This window comes from Urocampus carinirostris, chromosome 6 (assembly GCF_059441175.1).
Source record: "Urocampus carinirostris isolate Australia breed hairy pipefish chromosome 6, RoL_Ucar_1.0, whole genome shotgun sequence".
NCBI lineage: Eukaryota > Metazoa > Chordata > Actinopteri > Syngnathiformes > Syngnathidae > Urocampus > Urocampus carinirostris.
Genome location: NC_142354.1, coordinates 19,954,676 through 19,971,585, shown reverse-complemented (window position 1 = coordinate 19,971,585; position 16,910 = coordinate 19,954,676). Strand labels below are relative to the sequence as shown.

At 39.3% G+C, this 16,910-nt stretch overlaps 1 protein-coding gene and 28 non-coding genes across 29 annotated transcripts in view; all 29 read right to left on the bottom strand.

The window, feature by feature from the left end:
* Nucleotides 1–62: 62 nt before the first annotated feature.
* Nucleotides 63–136, bottom strand: trnan-guu (transfer RNA asparagine (anticodon GUU)). Its single transcript has one exon. It is a non-coding gene; the product is annotated as a tRNA-Asn (tRNA).
* A 730-nt stretch (nucleotides 137–866) lies between these two features.
* trnan-guu (transfer RNA asparagine (anticodon GUU)) lies at nucleotides 867–940 on the bottom strand. Its single transcript has one exon. It is a non-coding gene; the product is annotated as a tRNA-Asn (tRNA).
* Nucleotides 941–1,067: 127 nt separating this feature from the next.
* On the bottom strand, nucleotides 1,068–1,141 carry trnan-guu (transfer RNA asparagine (anticodon GUU)). The gene has a single exon. It is a non-coding gene; the product is annotated as a tRNA-Asn (tRNA).
* Nucleotides 1,142–1,268: 127 nt separating this feature from the next.
* Nucleotides 1,269–1,342, bottom strand: trnan-guu (transfer RNA asparagine (anticodon GUU)). Its single transcript has one exon. It is a non-coding gene; the product is annotated as a tRNA-Asn (tRNA).
* Nucleotides 1,343–1,870: 528 nt separating this feature from the next.
* trnan-guu (transfer RNA asparagine (anticodon GUU)) lies at nucleotides 1,871–1,944 on the bottom strand. Its single transcript has one exon. It is a non-coding gene; the product is annotated as a tRNA-Asn (tRNA).
* Nucleotides 1,945–2,071: 127 nt separating this feature from the next.
* Nucleotides 2,072–2,145, bottom strand: trnan-guu (transfer RNA asparagine (anticodon GUU)). Its single transcript has one exon. It is a non-coding gene; the product is annotated as a tRNA-Asn (tRNA).
* Nucleotides 2,146–2,272: 127 nt separating this feature from the next.
* trnan-guu (transfer RNA asparagine (anticodon GUU)) lies at nucleotides 2,273–2,346 on the bottom strand. The gene has a single exon. It is a non-coding gene; the product is annotated as a tRNA-Asn (tRNA).
* Nucleotides 2,347–2,473: 127 nt separating this feature from the next.
* On the bottom strand, nucleotides 2,474–2,547 carry trnan-guu (transfer RNA asparagine (anticodon GUU)). The gene has a single exon. It is a non-coding gene; the product is annotated as a tRNA-Asn (tRNA).
* A 328-nt stretch (nucleotides 2,548–2,875) lies between these two features.
* On the bottom strand, nucleotides 2,876–2,949 carry trnan-guu (transfer RNA asparagine (anticodon GUU)). Its single transcript has one exon. It is a non-coding gene; the product is annotated as a tRNA-Asn (tRNA).
* Nucleotides 2,950–3,076: 127 nt separating this feature from the next.
* On the bottom strand, nucleotides 3,077–3,150 carry trnan-guu (transfer RNA asparagine (anticodon GUU)). The gene has a single exon. It is a non-coding gene; the product is annotated as a tRNA-Asn (tRNA).
* Nucleotides 3,151–3,478: 328 nt separating this feature from the next.
* On the bottom strand, nucleotides 3,479–3,552 carry trnan-guu (transfer RNA asparagine (anticodon GUU)). The gene has a single exon. It is a non-coding gene; the product is annotated as a tRNA-Asn (tRNA).
* A 127-nt stretch (nucleotides 3,553–3,679) lies between these two features.
* trnan-guu (transfer RNA asparagine (anticodon GUU)) lies at nucleotides 3,680–3,753 on the bottom strand. The gene has a single exon. It is a non-coding gene; the product is annotated as a tRNA-Asn (tRNA).
* A 127-nt stretch (nucleotides 3,754–3,880) lies between these two features.
* Nucleotides 3,881–3,954, bottom strand: trnan-guu (transfer RNA asparagine (anticodon GUU)). The gene has a single exon. It is a non-coding gene; the product is annotated as a tRNA-Asn (tRNA).
* A 530-nt stretch (nucleotides 3,955–4,484) lies between these two features.
* trnan-guu (transfer RNA asparagine (anticodon GUU)) lies at nucleotides 4,485–4,558 on the bottom strand. The gene has a single exon. It is a non-coding gene; the product is annotated as a tRNA-Asn (tRNA).
* Nucleotides 4,559–4,685: 127 nt separating this feature from the next.
* Nucleotides 4,686–4,759, bottom strand: trnan-guu (transfer RNA asparagine (anticodon GUU)). The gene has a single exon. It is a non-coding gene; the product is annotated as a tRNA-Asn (tRNA).
* A 730-nt stretch (nucleotides 4,760–5,489) lies between these two features.
* On the bottom strand, nucleotides 5,490–5,563 carry trnan-guu (transfer RNA asparagine (anticodon GUU)). Its single transcript has one exon. It is a non-coding gene; the product is annotated as a tRNA-Asn (tRNA).
* A 127-nt stretch (nucleotides 5,564–5,690) lies between these two features.
* trnan-guu (transfer RNA asparagine (anticodon GUU)) lies at nucleotides 5,691–5,764 on the bottom strand. The gene has a single exon. It is a non-coding gene; the product is annotated as a tRNA-Asn (tRNA).
* Nucleotides 5,765–6,694: 930 nt separating this feature from the next.
* On the bottom strand, nucleotides 6,695–6,768 carry trnan-guu (transfer RNA asparagine (anticodon GUU)). The gene has a single exon. It is a non-coding gene; the product is annotated as a tRNA-Asn (tRNA).
* Nucleotides 6,769–6,895: 127 nt separating this feature from the next.
* On the bottom strand, nucleotides 6,896–6,969 carry trnan-guu (transfer RNA asparagine (anticodon GUU)). The gene has a single exon. It is a non-coding gene; the product is annotated as a tRNA-Asn (tRNA).
* Nucleotides 6,970–7,096: 127 nt separating this feature from the next.
* Nucleotides 7,097–7,170, bottom strand: trnan-guu (transfer RNA asparagine (anticodon GUU)). The gene has a single exon. It is a non-coding gene; the product is annotated as a tRNA-Asn (tRNA).
* A 127-nt stretch (nucleotides 7,171–7,297) lies between these two features.
* Nucleotides 7,298–7,371, bottom strand: trnan-guu (transfer RNA asparagine (anticodon GUU)). The gene has a single exon. It is a non-coding gene; the product is annotated as a tRNA-Asn (tRNA).
* A 127-nt stretch (nucleotides 7,372–7,498) lies between these two features.
* Nucleotides 7,499–7,572, bottom strand: trnan-guu (transfer RNA asparagine (anticodon GUU)). The gene has a single exon. It is a non-coding gene; the product is annotated as a tRNA-Asn (tRNA).
* A 730-nt stretch (nucleotides 7,573–8,302) lies between these two features.
* Nucleotides 8,303–8,376, bottom strand: trnan-guu (transfer RNA asparagine (anticodon GUU)). The gene has a single exon. It is a non-coding gene; the product is annotated as a tRNA-Asn (tRNA).
* Nucleotides 8,377–8,503: 127 nt separating this feature from the next.
* Nucleotides 8,504–8,577, bottom strand: trnan-guu (transfer RNA asparagine (anticodon GUU)). Its single transcript has one exon. It is a non-coding gene; the product is annotated as a tRNA-Asn (tRNA).
* Nucleotides 8,578–8,704: 127 nt separating this feature from the next.
* On the bottom strand, nucleotides 8,705–8,778 carry trnan-guu (transfer RNA asparagine (anticodon GUU)). The gene has a single exon. It is a non-coding gene; the product is annotated as a tRNA-Asn (tRNA).
* Nucleotides 8,779–8,905: 127 nt separating this feature from the next.
* trnan-guu (transfer RNA asparagine (anticodon GUU)) lies at nucleotides 8,906–8,979 on the bottom strand. The gene has a single exon. It is a non-coding gene; the product is annotated as a tRNA-Asn (tRNA).
* Nucleotides 8,980–9,106: 127 nt separating this feature from the next.
* Nucleotides 9,107–9,180, bottom strand: trnan-guu (transfer RNA asparagine (anticodon GUU)). The gene has a single exon. It is a non-coding gene; the product is annotated as a tRNA-Asn (tRNA).
* A 127-nt stretch (nucleotides 9,181–9,307) lies between these two features.
* Nucleotides 9,308–9,381, bottom strand: trnan-guu (transfer RNA asparagine (anticodon GUU)). The gene has a single exon. It is a non-coding gene; the product is annotated as a tRNA-Asn (tRNA).
* Nucleotides 9,382–10,622: 1,241 nt separating this feature from the next.
* Nucleotides 10,623–16,910, bottom strand: part of ca16b (carbonic anhydrase XVI b) — a 252,954-nt gene continuing 246,666 nt past the window's right edge. The window contains exons 28-30 of the mRNA XM_088338154.1: nucleotides 15,532–15,674; nucleotides 15,328–15,463; nucleotides 10,623–13,157 (exon numbers count right to left, since the gene is read on the bottom strand). Of these exons, the coding sequence (XP_088194280.1) occupies nucleotides 13,023–13,157; nucleotides 15,328–15,463; nucleotides 15,532–15,674 (414 nt within the window). The 3' untranslated portion in view covers nucleotides 10,623–13,022. The remainder of the gene's footprint in view (nucleotides 13,158–15,327; nucleotides 15,464–15,531; nucleotides 15,675–16,910) is intronic.

The following is a 16,910-nucleotide window of genomic DNA, read 5'->3' as shown; positions in this document are numbered from 1 at the left end:
TTTCAAGGTAAAATCATACAGAACAAATGATCTACAAAGGAAACCTAGCTTCACCAACCAATCGTCCCTGGGTGGGGTTGAACCACCAACCTTTCAGTTAACAGCCGAACGCGCTGACCGATTGCGCCACAGAGACTTGGCTTCCACTAAAAAAGTGTGTGTTAATGAAAATATAAAGTAACACCTTGAAAATAGTTGTCATTTCAAGGTAAAATCCTACTGAACAAATTATGTTCACAGGAAACCTAGCTTCACCAACCAATCATCCCTGGGTGGGGTTGAACCACCAACCTTTCAGTTAACAGCCGAATGCGCTGACCGATTGCACCACAGAGACTTGGCTTCCACTAAATAAGTGTGTGTTAATGCAAATATAAAGTAATACCATGAAAATAGTTGTCATTTCAAAATAAATTCGTAGAGGACAAATTATATTCAAAGGAAACCTAGCTTCACCAACCAATCGTCCCTGGGTGGGGTTGAACGACCAACCTCTCATTTAACAGTCATACGCGCTGACCGATTGCGCCACAGGGACTTGCCTTTCACTTAAAAAGTGTGTGTTAATGAAAATATAAAGTAACATCTTGAAAATAGTCTTCATTTCAAGGTAAAATCATACAGAACAAATGATCTACAAAGGAAACCTAGCTTCACCAACCAATCGTCCCTGGGTGGGGTTGAACCACCAACCTATCAGTTAACAGCCGAACGCGCTAACCGATTGCGCCACAGAGACTTGCCTTCCACTAAAAAAGTGTGTGTTAATGCAAATATAAAGTAACACCTTGAAAATAGTTGTCATTTCAAGGTAAAATCCTACAGAACAAATTATGTTCACAGGAAACCTAGCCTCACCAACCAATCGTCCCTGGGTGGGGTTGAACCACCAACCTCTCAGTCAACAGCCGAACGCGCTGACCGATTGCGCCACAGAGACTTGGCTTCCACCAAAAAAGTGTGTGTTAATGCAAATATAAAGTAACACCTTGAAAATAGTTGTCATTTCAAGGTAAAATCCTACAGAAAAAATTATGTTCACAGGAAACCTAGCTTCACCAACCAATCGTCTCTGGGTGGGGTTGAACCACCAACCTTTCAGTTAACAGCCGAACGCGCTGACCGATTGCGCCACAGAGACTTGCCTTTCACTTAAAAAGTGTGTGTTAATGAAAATATAAAGTAAAACCTTGAAAAAAGTTGTCATTTCAAAATAAATTCGTAGAGGACAATTTATATTCAAAGGAAACCTTGCTTCACCAACCAATCGTCCCTGGGTGGGGTTGAACCACCAACCTTTCAGTTAACAGCCGAACGCGCTGACTGATTGCGCCACAGAGACTTGGCTTCCACTAAAAAAGTGTGTGTTAATGCAAATATAAAGTAATACCATGAAAATAGTTGTCATTTCAAAATAAATTCGTAGAGGACAAATTATATTCAAAGGAAACCTAGCTTCACCAACCAATCGTCCCTGGGTGGGGTTGAACCACAAACCTTTCAGTTAACAGCCGAACGCGCTGACTGATTGCGCCACAGAGACTTGGCTTCCACTAAAAAAGTGTGTGTTAATGCAAATATAAAGTAATACCATGAAAATAGTTGTCATTTCAAAATAAATTCGTAGAGGACAAATTATATTCAAAGGAAACCTAGCTTCACCAACCAATCGTCCCTGGGTGGGGTTAAACGACCAACCTTTATTTAACAGTCATACGCGCTGACCGATTGCGCCACAGGGACTTGCCTTTCACTTAAAAAGTGTGTGTTAATGAAAATATAAAGTAACATCTTCAAAATAGTTTTCATTTCAAGGTAAAATCATACAGAACAAATGATCTACAAAGGAAACCTAGCTTCACCAACCAATCGTCCCTGGGTGGGGTTGAACCACCAACCTTTCAGTTAACAGCCGAACGCGCTGACCGATTGCGCCACAGAGACTTGGCTTCCACTAAAAAAGTGTTTGTTAATGCAAATATAAAGTAACACCTTGAAAATAGTTGTCATTTCAAGGTAAAATCCTACAGAACAAATTATGTTCACAGGAAACCTAGCTTCACCAACCAATCGTCCCTGGGTGGGGTTGAACCACCAACCTTTCAGTTAACAGCCGAACGCGCTGACCGATTGCGCCACAGAGACTTGCCTTTCACTTAAAAAGTGTGTGTTAATGAAAATATAAAGTAATATCTTGAAAATAGTCTTCATTTCAAGGTAAAATCATACAGAACAAATGATCTACAAAGGAAACCTAGCTTCACCAACCAATCGTCCCTGGGTGGGGTTGAACCACCAACCTTTCAGTTAACAGCCGAACGCGCTGACCGATTGCGCCACAGAGACTTGGCTTCCACTAAAAAAGTGTGTGTTAATGAAAATATAAAGTAACACCTTGAAAATAGTTGTCATTTCAAGGTAAAATCCTACTGAACAAATTATGTTCACAGGAAACCTAGCTTCACCAACCAATCGTCCCTGGGTGGGGTTGAACCACCAACCTTTCAGTTAACAACCGAACGCGCTGACCGATTGCGCCACAGAGACTTGCCTTTCACTTAAAAAGTGTGTGTTAATGAAAATATAAAGTAAAACCTTGAAAAAAGTTGTCATTTCAAAATAAATTCGTAGAGGACAATTTATATTCAAAGGAAACCTAGCTTCACCAACCAATCGTCCCTGGGTGGGGTTGAACCACCAACCTTTCAGTTAACAGCCGAACGCGCCAACCGATTGCGCCACAGAGACTTGCCTTCCACTAAAAAAGTGTGTGTTAATGCAAATATAAAGTGACACCTTGAAAATAGTTGTCATTTCAAGGTAAAATCCTACAGAACAAATTATGTTCACAGGAAACCTAGCTTCACCAACCAATCGTCCCTGGGTGGGGTTGAACCACCAACCTCTCAGTCAACAGCCGAACGCGCTGACCGATTGCGCCACAGAGACTTGGCTTCCACCAAAAAAGTGTGTGTTAATGCAAATATAAAGTAACACCTTGAAAATAGTTGTCATTTCAAGGTAAAATCCTACAGAACAAATTATGTTCACAGGAAACCTAGCTTCACCAAGCAATCGTCCCTGGGTGGGGTTGAACCACCAACCTTTCAGTTAACAGCCGAACGCGCTGACTGATTGCGCCACAGAGACTTGGCGTTCACTAAAGAAGTGTGTGTTAATGAAAATATAAAGTAACATCTTGAAAATAGTCTTCATTTCAAGGTAAAATCATACAGAACAAATGATCTACAAAGGAAACCTAGCTTCACCAACCAATCTTCCCTGGGTGGGGTTGAACCACCAACCTTTCAGTTAACAGCCGAACGCGCTGACCGATTGCGCCACAGAGACTTGGCTTCCACTAAAAAAGTGTGTGTTAATGCAAATATAAAGTAACACCTTGAAAATAGTTGTCATTTCAAGGTAAAATCCTACAGAACAGATTATGTTCACAGGAAACCTAGCTTCACCAACCAATCGTCCCTGGGTGGGGTTGAACCACGAACCTTTCAGTTAACAGCCGAACGCGCTGACCGATTGCGCCACAGAGACTTGGCTGTCACTTAAAAAGTGTGTGTTAATGCAAATATAAAGTAACACCATGAAAATGGTTGTCATTTCAAGGTAAAATCCTACAGAACAAATTATGTTCACAGGAAACCTAGCTTCACCAACCAATCGTCCCTGGGTGGGGTTGAACCACCAACCTTTCAGTTAACAGCCGAACGCGCTGACCGATTGCGCCACAGAGACTTAGCGTTCACTAAAGAAGTGTGTGTTAATGAAAATATAAAGTAACATCTTGAAAATAGTCTTCATTTCAAGGTAAAATCATACAGAACTAATGATCTACAAAGTAAACCTAGCTTCACCAACCAATCGTCCCTGGGTGGGGTTGAACCACCAACCTTTCAGTTAACAGCCGAACGCGCTGACCGATTGCGCCACAGAGACTTGGCTTCCACTAAAAAAGTGTGTGTTAATGCAAATATAAAGTAACACCTTGAAAATAGTTGTCATTTCAAGGTAAAAACCTACAGAAAAAATTATGTTCACAGGAAACCTAGCTTCACCAACCAATCGTCCCTGGGTGGGGTTGAACAACCAACCTTTCAGTTAACAGCCGAACGCGCTGACCGATTGCGCCACAGAGACTTGGCTGTCACTAAAAAAAGTGTGTGTTAATGCAAATATAAAGTAACACCATGAAAATAGTTGTCATTTCAAGATAAAATCCTACAGAACAAATTATGTTCACAGGAAACCTAGCTTCACCAACCAATCATCCCTGGGTGGGGTTGAACCACCAACCTTTCAGTTAACAGCCGAACGCGCTGACTGATTGCGCCACAGAGACTTGGCATTCACTAAAGAAGTGTGTGTTAATGAAAATATAAAGTAACATCTTGAAAATAGTCTTCATTTCAAGGTAAAATCATACAGAACAAATGATCTACAAAGGAAACCTAGCTTCACCAACCAATCGTCCCTGGGTGGGGTTGAACCACCAACCTTTCAGTTAACAGCCGAACGCGCTGACCGATTGCGCCACAGAGACTTGGCTTTCACTAAAAAAGTGTGTGTTAATAAAAATATAAAGTAACACCTTGAAAATAGTTGTCATTTCAAGGTAAAATCCTACTGAACAAATTATGTTCACAGGAAACCTAGCTTCACCAACCAATCGTCCCTGGGTGGGGTTGAACCACCAACCTTTCAGTTAACAGCCGAATGCGCTGACCGATTGCACCACAGAGACTTGGCTTCCACTAAATAAGTGTGTGTTAATGCAAATATAAAGTAATACCATGAAAATAGTTGTCATTTCAAAATAAATTCGTAGAGGACAAATTATATTCAAAGGAAACCTAGCTTCACCAACCAATCGTCCCTGGGTGGGGTTGAACGACCAACCTCTCATTTAACAGTCATACGCGCTGACCGATTGCGCCACAGGGACTTGCCTTTCACTTAAAAAGTGTGTGTTAATGAAAATATAAAGTAACATCTTCAAAATAGTCTTCATTTCAAGGTAAAATCATACAGAACAAATGATCTACAAAGGAAACCTAGCTTCACCAACCAATCGTCCCTGGGTGGGGTTGAACCACCAACCTATCAGTTAACAGCCGAACGCGCTAACCGATTGCGCCACAGAGACTTGCCTTCCACTAAAAAAGTGTGTGTTAATGCAAATATAAAGTAACACCTTGAAAATAGTTGTCATTTCAAGGTAAAATCCTACAGAACAAATTATGTTCACAGGAAACCTAGCCTCACCAACCAATCGTCCCTGGGTGGGGTCTAACCACCAACCTCTCAGTCAACAGCCGAACGCGCTGACCGATTGCGCCACAGAGACTTGGCTTCCACCAAAAAAGTGTGTGTTAATGCAAATATAAAGTAACACCTTGAAAATAGTTGTCATTTCAAGGTAAAATCCTACAGAAAAAATTATGTTCACAGGAAACCTAGCTTCACCAACCAATCATCTCTGGGTGGGGTTGAACCACCAACCTTTCAGTTAACAGCCGAACGCGCTGACCGATTGCGCCACAGAGACTTGCCTTTCACTTAAAAAGTGTGTGTTAATGAAAATATAAAGTAAAACCTTGAAAAAAGTTGTCATTTCAAAATAAATTCGTAGAGGACAATTTATATTCAAAGGAAACCTTGCTTCACCAACCAATCGTCCCTGGGTGGGGTTGAACCACCAACCTTTCAGTTAACAGCCGAACGCGCTGACTGATTGCGCCACAGAGACTTGGCTTCCACTAAAAAAGTGTGTGTTAATGCAAATATAAAGTAATACCATGAAAATAGTTGTCATTTCAAAATAAATTCGTAGAGGACAAATTATATTCAAAGGAAACCTAGCTTCACCAACCAATCGTCCCTGGGTGGGGTTAAACGACCAACCTTTATTTAACAGTCATACGCGCTGACCGATTGCGCCACAGGGACTTGCCTTTCACTTAAAAAGTGTGTGTTAATGAAAATATAAAGTAACATCTTCAAAATAGTTTTCATTTCAAGGTAAAATCATACAGAACAAATGATCTACAAAGGAAACCTAGCTTCACCAACCAATCGTCCCTGGGTGGGGTTGAACCACCAACCTTTCAGTTAACAGCCGAACGCGCTGACCGATTGCGCCAAAGAGACTTGGCTTCCACTAAAAAAGTGTGTGTTAATGCAAATATAAAGTAACACCTTGAAAATAGTTGTCATTTCAAAGTAAAATCATACAGAATAAATTATGTTCAAAGGAAACCGAGCTTCACCAACCAATCGTCCTTGGGTGGGGTTGAACCACCAACATTTCAATTAACAGCCTAACGCGCGACTGATTGCGCCACAGAGATTTAAATCTTACTTAAAAAGTGTGTTTTACTGAAAATATAAAGTAACACCTTGAAAATAGTTGTCATTTCAAGGTAAAATCCTACAGAACAAATTATATTCAAAGGAAACCTAGCTTCCCCAATGAATCGTCCTTGGGTGGGTTTGAACCACCAACCTTTCAGTTAACACCCGAATACGCTGACCGATTGCGCCACAGAGACTTGATTTTTACTTAAAAAGTGTGTTTTACTGAAAATATAAAGTAACACCTTACAAATATTTAACAATGTAAGGTTCAGTCCTCCGGAACAAATGATATACAAAAGAAAACCTAAATTCATCAACCAATCGTCCCTGGGTGGGGTTGAACCACCAACCTTTCAGTTAACAGCCGAACGCGCTAACCGATTGCGCCACAGAGACTTGCCTTCCACTAAAAAAGTGTGTGTTAATGCAAATATAAAGTAACACCATGAAAATAGTTATCATTTCAAGGTAAAATCCTACAGAACAAATTATGTTCACAGGAAACCTAACTTCACCAACCAATCGTCCCTGGGTGGGGTTGAACCACCAACCTTTCAGTTAACAGCCGAACGCGCTGACCGATTGCGCCACAAAGACTTGCCTTTCACTTAAAAAGTGTGTGTTAATGAAAATATAAAGTAATATCTTGAAAATAGTCTTCATTTCAAGGTAAAATCCTACACAACAAATGATCTACAAAGGAAACCTAGCTTCACCAACCAATCGTCCCTGGGTGGGGTTGAACCACCAACCTTTCAGTTAACAGCCGAACGCGCTGACCGATTGCGCCACAGAGACTTGCCTTTCAGTTAAAAAGTGTGTGTTAATGAAAATATAAAGTAATATCTTGAAAATAGTCTTCATTTCAAGGTAAAATCCTACACAACAAATGATCTACAAAGGAAACCTAGCTTCACCAATCAATCGTCCCTGGGTGGGGTTGAACCACCAACCTTTCAGTTAACAGCCGAACGCGCTGACCGATTGCGCCACAGAGACTTGCCTTTCACTTAAAAAGTGTGTGTTAATGAAAATATAAAGTAATATCTTGAAAATAGTCTTCATTTCAAGGTAAAATCCTACACAACAACTGATCTACAAAGGAAACCTAGCTTCACCAACCAATCGTCCCTGGGTGGGGTTGAACCACCAACCTTTCAGTTAACAACCGAACGCGCTGACCGATTGCGCCACAGAGACTTGCCTTTCACTTAAAAAGTGTGTGTTAATGAAAATATAAAGTAATATCTTGAAAATAGTCTTCATTTCAAGGTAAAATCCTACACAACAAATGATCTACAAAGGAAACCTAGCTTCACCAACCAATCGTCCCTGGGTGGGGTTGAACCACCAACCTTTCAGTTAACAGCCGAACGCGCTGACCGATTGCGCCAAAGAGACTTGGCTTCCACTAAAAAAGTGTGTGTTAATGCAAATATAAAGTAACACCTTGAAAATAGTTGTCATTTCAAAGTAAAATCATACAGAATAAATTATGTTCAAAGGAAACCGAGCTTCACCAACCAATCGTCCTTGGGTGGGGTTGAACCACCAACATTTCAATTAACAGCCTAACGCGCGACTGATTGCGCCACAGAGATTTAAATCTTACTTAAAAAGTGTGTTTTACTGAAAATATAAAGTAACACCTTGAAAATAGTTGTCATTTCAAGGTAAAATCCTACAGAACAAATTATATTCAAAGGAAACCTAGCTTCCCCAATGAATCGTCCTTGGGTGGGTTTGAACCACCAACCTTTCAGTTAACACCCGAATACGCTGACCGATTGCGCCACAGAGACTTGATTTTTACTTAAAAAGTGTGTTTTACTGAAAATATAAAGTAACACCTTACAAATATTTAACAATGTAAGGTTCAGTCCTCCGGAACAAATGATATACAAAAGAAAACCTAAATTCATCAACCAATCGTCCCTGGGTGGGGTTGAACCACCAACCTTTCAGTTAACAGCCGAACGCGCTAACCGATTGCGCCACAGAGACTTGCCTTCCACTAAAAAAGTGTGTGTTAATGCAAATATAAAGTAACACCATGAAAATAGTTATCATTTCAAGGTAAAATCCTACAGAACAAATTATGTTCACAGGAAACCTAACTTCACCAACCAATCGTCCCTGGGTGGGGTTGAACCACCAACCTTTCAGTTAACAGCCGAACGCGCTGACCGATTGCGCCACAAAGACTTGCCTTTCACTTAAAAAGTGTGTGTTAATGAAAATATAAAGTAATATCTTGAAAATAGTCTTCATTTCAAGGTAAAATCCTACACAACAAATGATCTACAAAGGAAACCTAGCTTCACCAACCAATCGTCCCTGGGTGGGGTTGAACCACCAACCTTTCAGTTAACAGCCGAACGCGCTGACCGATTGCGCCACAGAGACTTGCCTTTCAGTTAAAAAGTGTGTGTTAATGAAAATATAAAGTAATATCTTGAAAATAGTCTTCATTTCAAGGTAAAATCCTACACAACAAATGATCTACAAAGGAAACCTAGCTTCACCAATCAATCGTCCCTGGGTGGGGTTGAACCACCAACCTTTCAGTTAACAGCCGAACGCGCTGACCGATTGCGCCACAGAGACTTGCCTTTCACTTAAAAAGTGTGTGTTAATGAAAATATAAAGTAATATCTTGAAAATAGTCTTCATTTCAAGGTAAAATCCTACACAACAACTGATCTACAAAGGAAACCTAGCTTCACCAACCAATCGTCCCTGGGTGGGGTTGAACCACCAACCTTTCAGTTAACAACCGAACGCGCTGACCGATTGCGCCACAGAGACTTGCCTTTCACTTAAAAAGTGTGTGTTAATGAAAATATAAAGTAATATCTTGAAAATAGTCTTCATTTCAAGGTAAAATCCTACACAACAAATGATCTACAAAGGAAACCTAGCTTCACCAACCAATCGTCCCTGGGTGGGGTTGAACCACCAACCTTTCAGTTAACAGCCGAACGCGCTGACCGATTGCGCCACAGAGACTTGGCTTCCACTAAAAAAGTGTGTGTTAATGCAAATATAAAGTAACACCTTGAAAATAGTTGTCATTTCAAAGTAAAATCATACAGAACAAATTATGTTCAAAGGAAACCGAGCTTCACCAACCAATCGTCCTTGGGTGGGGTTGAACCACCAACATTTCAATTAACAGCCTAACGCGCGACTGATTGCGCCACAGAGATTTAAATCTTACTTAAAAAGTGTGTTTTACTGAAAATATAAAGTAACACCTTGAAAATAGTTGTCATTTCAAGGTAAAATCCTACAGAACAAATTATATTCAAAGGAAACCTAGCTTCCCCAATGAATCGTCCTTGGGTGGGTTTGAACCACCAACCTTTCAGTTAACACCCGAATACGCTGACCGATTGCGCCACAGAGACTTGATTTTTACTTAAAAAGTGTGTTTTACTGAAAATATAAAGTAACACCTTACAAATATTTAACAATGTAAGGTTCAGTCCTCCGGAACAAATGATATACAAAAGAAAACCTAAATTCATCAACCAATCGTCCCTGGGTGGGGTTGAACCACCAAACTTTCAATTATCAGCCGAACACGCTGACTTAATGCGCCACCGAGACCTGAACCTTACTTAAAAAGTGTGTTTTACTGAAAATATAAAGTAACACCTCACAAATAGTTATCAATATACAGTAAGGTTCAGGGACTTACCTTTCACTCATAAAGTGTGTTTTATAGAAAATGTAAAGTAACACCTTGCAAATTGTCATTAACTTAAGGTAAAATCCATTGCATTCATTTGATTTTTTCAAAGCGATGAAAGCATAATGTAATTAATGAATAATGTCATGAAGTTAAACTTGAGTCACACAATTTATCATTCTCCACAGAATTTTCTGTATCCAACTGAGTCATAAAGATAGTAGGCTAATATAGCTGGTATAGATACATACATAGGGCTTCTATTATTTGGCGGCTCAAGACAAATTCGTTTATTCTGTGTCCTATGAATCAGTTTCAAAATTTTGGGTTGCTGACCCCTGCAGTAGTGGATAAGATCTATCTAGCACATTGTGCGCCGTGATATGGGTTTTATTCGCGTTGCATCCAATGTTATGGAGTTGAATGTAATTGTGGTTAGTGGCATACAGCACTTTAACCCTTACTGTAATTTTAATTCCATCCTCCTTTTCGTCCCGTGCGCCTTGTGGTGCAGAAAATATGGTACATTTGGGTGAACAAAAAGCCAGAGAGTATCTAAAGCGTGGACCATTTAATGTTTCATATATTTAAGAAGGCTGAGCCACAGTAGACAAGGTGAACCAACAATAGTGATCAACAGAACAAAAAAAAAAGTGCCAAAGTGAAAAGTCCTCATCCTTCAATGCAAATTAACAGCCGTTAAGACATTCGATCAAAGTGAAAGAAAAACAAAAACCGCTTAAAGATAAAACGATCGGCCATAGTCCTTTTCAGTCCGAAGTCGCGAGACCGAAAACCAGGTCCTGTCACAGAGGTTGAGGTTATCTGTTGACCCAAGTGGCAGAAAAGAAATGTTTTATTTCCACTGGAGACAAAACACAATTCACAGGGAAGAAGTTCCAAAAAAAAAAAGAAAAAAAAAAAAAAGAAAAGAAAAAACTCAAAGGGCCGATGTGAGCGCTGACCTCAAACCAGTAAAAATTACAACAGCGTCACGATCCTCATGCATTTCTTCACAACCTCTTTTTTTGTATATTCATCTGCATATAGTCGAGGAAATTCATCTGCACTTTGACAATTGTATTTTTTTTCTCTTTCTTTTTTTTTGTTGCATTTTGGCTGATCAGCGTTTCCTTTTGAGTATCTTGTTGAATGTTTTGTCCTTTTCTTTGTAATAATTTCATTATTCATTTTTGTCGTGTATTTTGTCCTGTATTTGCTCATTTAGTTTTTGTTTATTTGTCATGTAACTTGTCCTTTTTTTGTAGTGTGTTTTTTCATTTATTTTGTCATCTTATTTTGTAATTTTTTTGGAAGGTTATTTCATATTTTGTCTTGTATTTTGTCATTTATTTTTTATTTATACCATTATTTATTTTGTAGTGTTTTTTGTTATGTCGCGTGTTTTTCCTTTATTGTGTAATGTATTTCCTTATCAATTTTGTTGTTTTTTTTAATTTTATTTTGTAATGTGTTTTGTCCTTTATTTTGTTATTATTTTCGTTACTTATTCTGTAGTGTTTTTTTGTCATATGTTATGTCGCATGTTTTTCCTTTTTTTAATTTATTCCATTATCAAATCCGTTATTTAATTTGTTCCGTATTTTCTCTTATTTTTTTGTATTTTATTTTTGATATTAATTTTGTCGTGTATTTTGTCATGTATTTGGCCGTGTAGTTTATCCAGTGTTTTCCCATTTATTCATTAATTTATCATGCAGTTCGCTGTTTTTTTGTTGTTGTATATTTTGTCTTTCATTTACTATTTATTTGATTATTTATTTGTAGTGTATTTTGTCATGTGTTATAAAGATTGTTTTTCTTTTATTTTGTCATTTATTTTGTTATGAATTCCGTTATTTATGATGTTGTGTATTTTCTGTTGTATTTTGTCATGTGTTTTGTCCTGTCATTTTTAATAATCGTCCTTTATTTTGTTATTATTTTCTTTCTTTATTTTGTCCTGTATTTTAGCCTTGAATTATTTATTTATTTTGCATGTAGTTTGTTGTATATTTTGTTGCGTATTTTGTCAAACAATCCATAATTATTTCATTATTTGTCGCGTATTTTGTCCTTTATTTTTTAATGTATTTTGTCATTTACTTCATTATTCATTTTATTTTTCGTTTCGTCATGTATTTTGTCACGTATCTCGTGGTTCATTTGGTCGTGTATTCTGTTGTCATTTATTTTGTAATTTCTTTCGTGATTTTTGTTGTTGTTGTCATGCTTTACGTCGTTTGTTTCGTCGTGTCTTTTGTCGTGGATTTTGTTAGGTTTTTGGCTGATCAGCAACCCCTTTTGCGGAAACGTTTCACGAGAATAACATTTGGCGAAGCTGTGCGAACATGATCCAAACTCACAGCACTAAAACAGCCAGTCCACAAATAGGCAAAAAGTGATTGGCTAGTAAGGATATCATAGATAGATATATATTTATATATATATTACAAAAAACAGTATAACAATAGAAATCCCTGTAAAAAGCCACAAGTGTTCACATCGGATGCTGTGAAGAGCCAGAAAAGAAGTCGTTTTTCCTTTTGTTGACGTGAGCTTTCAACTTGGGTTCCGGAGGGGGGAGGGTTTCGGGATATACCACGTGACCGCCGTCTCGGGTTTGAGTCCTGGGCTGGCTTTTAGGCAGTAACACTGATACTTGAGTGCAAAGTGGACCAAAGCTGCTTTCTTGTTTCTTTACATTTACCCTCCTTCCTCGCGTTAACCAGACGCAAACGCTTAGCAGGATTCGAAAGACAAGAAATTATTTAGAAAAAAAAAACAAAAAAAGAGGGGGGCGGGGCCAAAACATAAATATCCCCCTAAAACTTTTTTTTTTGTCAGTATAAAAAAGTAAGAGTGTTTGTAATCATTTAATCAGTCGTCTGGCAAGAAAGGCCTCTCGGGACGGGGGGTGAAGAAGAAGTTCCGGGACAAAGGAGGTGCTTGCTCCTCAAACGAGCGACTCCATGCTCTCGGCGGGGTCTCGTTTGGGCCCCGGTGCCCCGTTGAAGTCCGTGAGCAAGGGGCCGCAATCGCCACTGGCCGCCAGGCTCAGCATGGCTTTGTAAAGGTACTGGTACTGGTCCTGCAACGCACAAAGACAAAATGTAAATCGTACGATATTTCCAATAGTTGTTGAGGAATAGGAGATAATACAATGGAAACATTTAGTTGCCCTCTCTTGGACATATATAAAGGATTGATCCTGACATATAGAAATAAAGATTTACATCAATAAATACTTACAAATATATAAAATATAAAGAAATTAAGACATACATAAATCACATAAACAAAATGTACCTTCAAATTGGGACTATAAGCCGCGACTTTTTCCCAAGCATTCAACCCTGCGGCTTATGCAATGATGCAGCTAATTTATGCATTTTTTATAACGGTCGCCAGGGGCGCCCGAGCACTAATGGTGAGGGTGAGACATGTGTTGAGGAAGACGCAACTTTAACCCTCATTGTGGAAAAGGTGTCAGTCGAAAGGGGAGCGCTAACTACCATATTGGGAATCATTTTAGGAGTCTGTTTATTTGTAAACGGAATAATGTAGCAAAACAAACGGATTATAAAAGGCAAGGTCTGACGAAGGAGAAATGTCTCAGGCAGATTTATATTTTAATCTTTGCGTTATCATGTGTTTTGGAGTAAATCTTTTGATTGTCCTTGACGAAGCCATTTTTGCAGACATTCAAAGAGGTTGAAGACAGCCAGAGGACGTAATGGTGAGTAATGCCTGCTTTATCGTTTTGGGATATCTCCTTTCAGACTGATCGTGATGAGTAGCTTTTGAAATCTCTTGAATCCCAAGAGTTTAAGTTTTCCGATGATATGTGGCATGAGGTATTTCAGTGACTGGTAACATTGTACGGACTCATATTTGTTTATTAAAATAACAGCATCCTGCCGGAGGGCCGTCGGAACATTAAGGGGGTTCAGGTACCGTATATTATTAAAACTCTTTCTATGTCTTTCTTTGTAAATATATCGTGGTTCCATTCGGGCACATGCGGCTTATATGAGGTGCAGCTTATGTGTGTACAAAATTGTTTTTCATCTAAAAATGCACTGGGTGTGTGCGGCCAATAGTGCAAATTTCAGGGTATTCATTTTGTCATTTATTTTATCGTGCATAGTATGCGATCTCATGTGTGAACGCCACAATTGTGAAGCTTGCGCAGGAGAGGACACATGAGGTCACATGCATTGCGTCCATGTTTGCAGAAGTACTCATGGATGCCAACGTTGCAGCGTATCTTGGAATTTCAACATTATTATGCTACCGGAGGCTGAGAAAAGTTGCCCCCCCAAATAGCAGTTATATCCAGAACCTCATTCATTCATTCATTCGACCTTCCCCTCCATTAAATGCGTTCAGTGTTTTCTTCTGCTGTGGTGTGTTGATTTTTACGCTATGCGGAAGAACATGGAAACCGAGCTGCTGCGGGAGGATTAAATATTCATAAATCGATGGTTATGGCTATATAATGAGTTTATTAAGAAATATCTACCCCTTTGCCGGTGTGCCCTGTGTAGTGTACCAGCTATGGAGACTGCGCCTTTTAACACCGTGCGCCCATGGCTGTGAAAATACGGTTTTTATTTTGACACTATTTCAGTATCAACTTCGTGGATTTTGTTGTGTATTTCGCCATGTTATTCGTCGTGTAATTTGTCATTTTTTTGGTCATTCATTTTGACAATTATTTTGTATTTTAGTTCCGTATTTATTTTCCTGTTCTCCGGACTACTCAAAAGTAATGTCGTAAGCGATTGTTTTTGACCATTTGAAGAGTACAGAGTGTGCTCAATTCTCTTTCAGGCAAATTCATGCTTTTGTCTCCTCTCGTTTGGATTATTGTAATCACTTGCTCTCTGGTCTCCCATATTTATTTCACTCTCTTATGTTTGTGTTCCATAGTTGTTTACACCCCAGCAATTCTCTTATATTTTTTTAAACATCTGTGTTTTTTTACTTCGTTGGATCTTCAGGTCTCTTTCCTCACATCGTTATAGTTATATGTTTTTCTCTCAACCATTGTGGGTTTTTGTGTATTTGGGGTACCACGTTGTTGAGTAAGGAAAAAGGGAGGAATCTGTTCTTATTGTATATTGGATGTTTTATTACACCACATCAAGTTGCATTTTGGTGTCTGAAAGGTGCTATAAAATTTTAGACTTGAATTAAAACCTGATTAGCTTCATCATAAACTCATGAAGATGCATGCAAAGGATTTGGCTGCTTACCATATCAGTGAAGACTCCCGGCCTCATGAGGTTGATCATCTTGGCCACCTGATAGATGTCCACCACGCCTTCGTTCTCCAGCTGTTGCGACAGCGTGGTGAGCGCGCACAGCATCCCTGCCGACACAGCGCCGTACCTGCCGAGGGACACAACCATCAATCGTACTCTGTCGCCAGAGGTACGGCCGAGGGACGGTAAGCATACTCGTCGTGCACGATGGTGGGGCCGTCTCGAGTGGCCGCCTCCTCCTTGATGACCCTGATGAGCTCAAAGGCGCTGCTGAGGGGAGCATCAGGGTTGGGCCACTTAGGGCACTGGAAGTGACGCACCTCCAGCACGTAGTCGTCCTGGCACAAAACAGAGTAGAAGTAAAATCGGGTCTAGAAAAATGCAGCCTGACCCAGGCCTTACATGGTCTGTACATTTTCTTTATGACCAAAATCAAGCACTTCTTAAGGACTTTCAAAGTTAACTCTTTAAATTTTTTTCAGTAACATTAAAAGAAGAAATCCAGCGTGAATTGTGTATTTTGCAGTCACATCATATACAGTGAAGAAAATAAGTACTTGAACAGCCTGCTATTTTTCTTTTTCTCCCACTTAGAAATCATGGAGGGGTCTGAAATGTTCATCGTAGGAGCATGTCCACTGTGAGAGAGATAAACTAAAAAGATAAAAACAGAAAACACGATGCCCGATTTTTTTGTGTAAAAACTTGCAAATAAGTATTTGAACACCTGAGAAAATAAATGTTAATATTTGGTACAGTAGCCTTTGTTTGCCATTACAGAGGTCAAACGTTTTACTGTAGACTTTCACCAGGTTTGCACACACTGCTGGTGGGATCTTGGCCCACTCCTCCACAGATCTTCTCTAAATCAACAGGTTTTTGGGCTGCCGCTGAGAAACACGGAGTTTGAGCTCCCTCCAAATATTTTCAATTGGGTTCAGGTCTGGAGACTGGCCGTGCCACGCTAGAACCTTTATATGCTTCTTACGGAGTCACTTTTTGCGTTTTCTGTTTTTATCTTTTTAATTTATCTCTCTCACAGTGGACATACATCTGCGATGAAAATTTCAGACCCCTCCATGATTTCTAAGTGGGAGAAATAGAAAAATAGCAGTGTTCAAATACTTATTTTCTTCACTGTAATCTGCGATTTACATATTTATAGTTTTTAGATCTCAAGTAAATTGCGACTATATTTGTGGATCTGAACAATACGAGTACAAACATTTTTGAGATATATCTCTTTGCTTTTAGGTGCTGCATAAAATGATGGTAATATATATTTTCAGTTGTTGGAAGTTATTCACATTACAAATCACTACTAGGAACGCTACCTTGTTTTTTGCATGGCCCATGATAAATGTCCACAATTTATATGAAATCATTGCACTAATACACTAATAATAGCGCCCAGTTTAGGTGTAACATGCACATGTTCTTTCAGTGCCACCCGTAGGGGGTGATAACACTTCATAGGACAATGCCATACAAACTACTGCTGTTGGCGTCATTTTTAAGCAGACTTGTTGAGAAATATGGCGACAATTTCAAGCATTTTCAAATACTTCACCCGA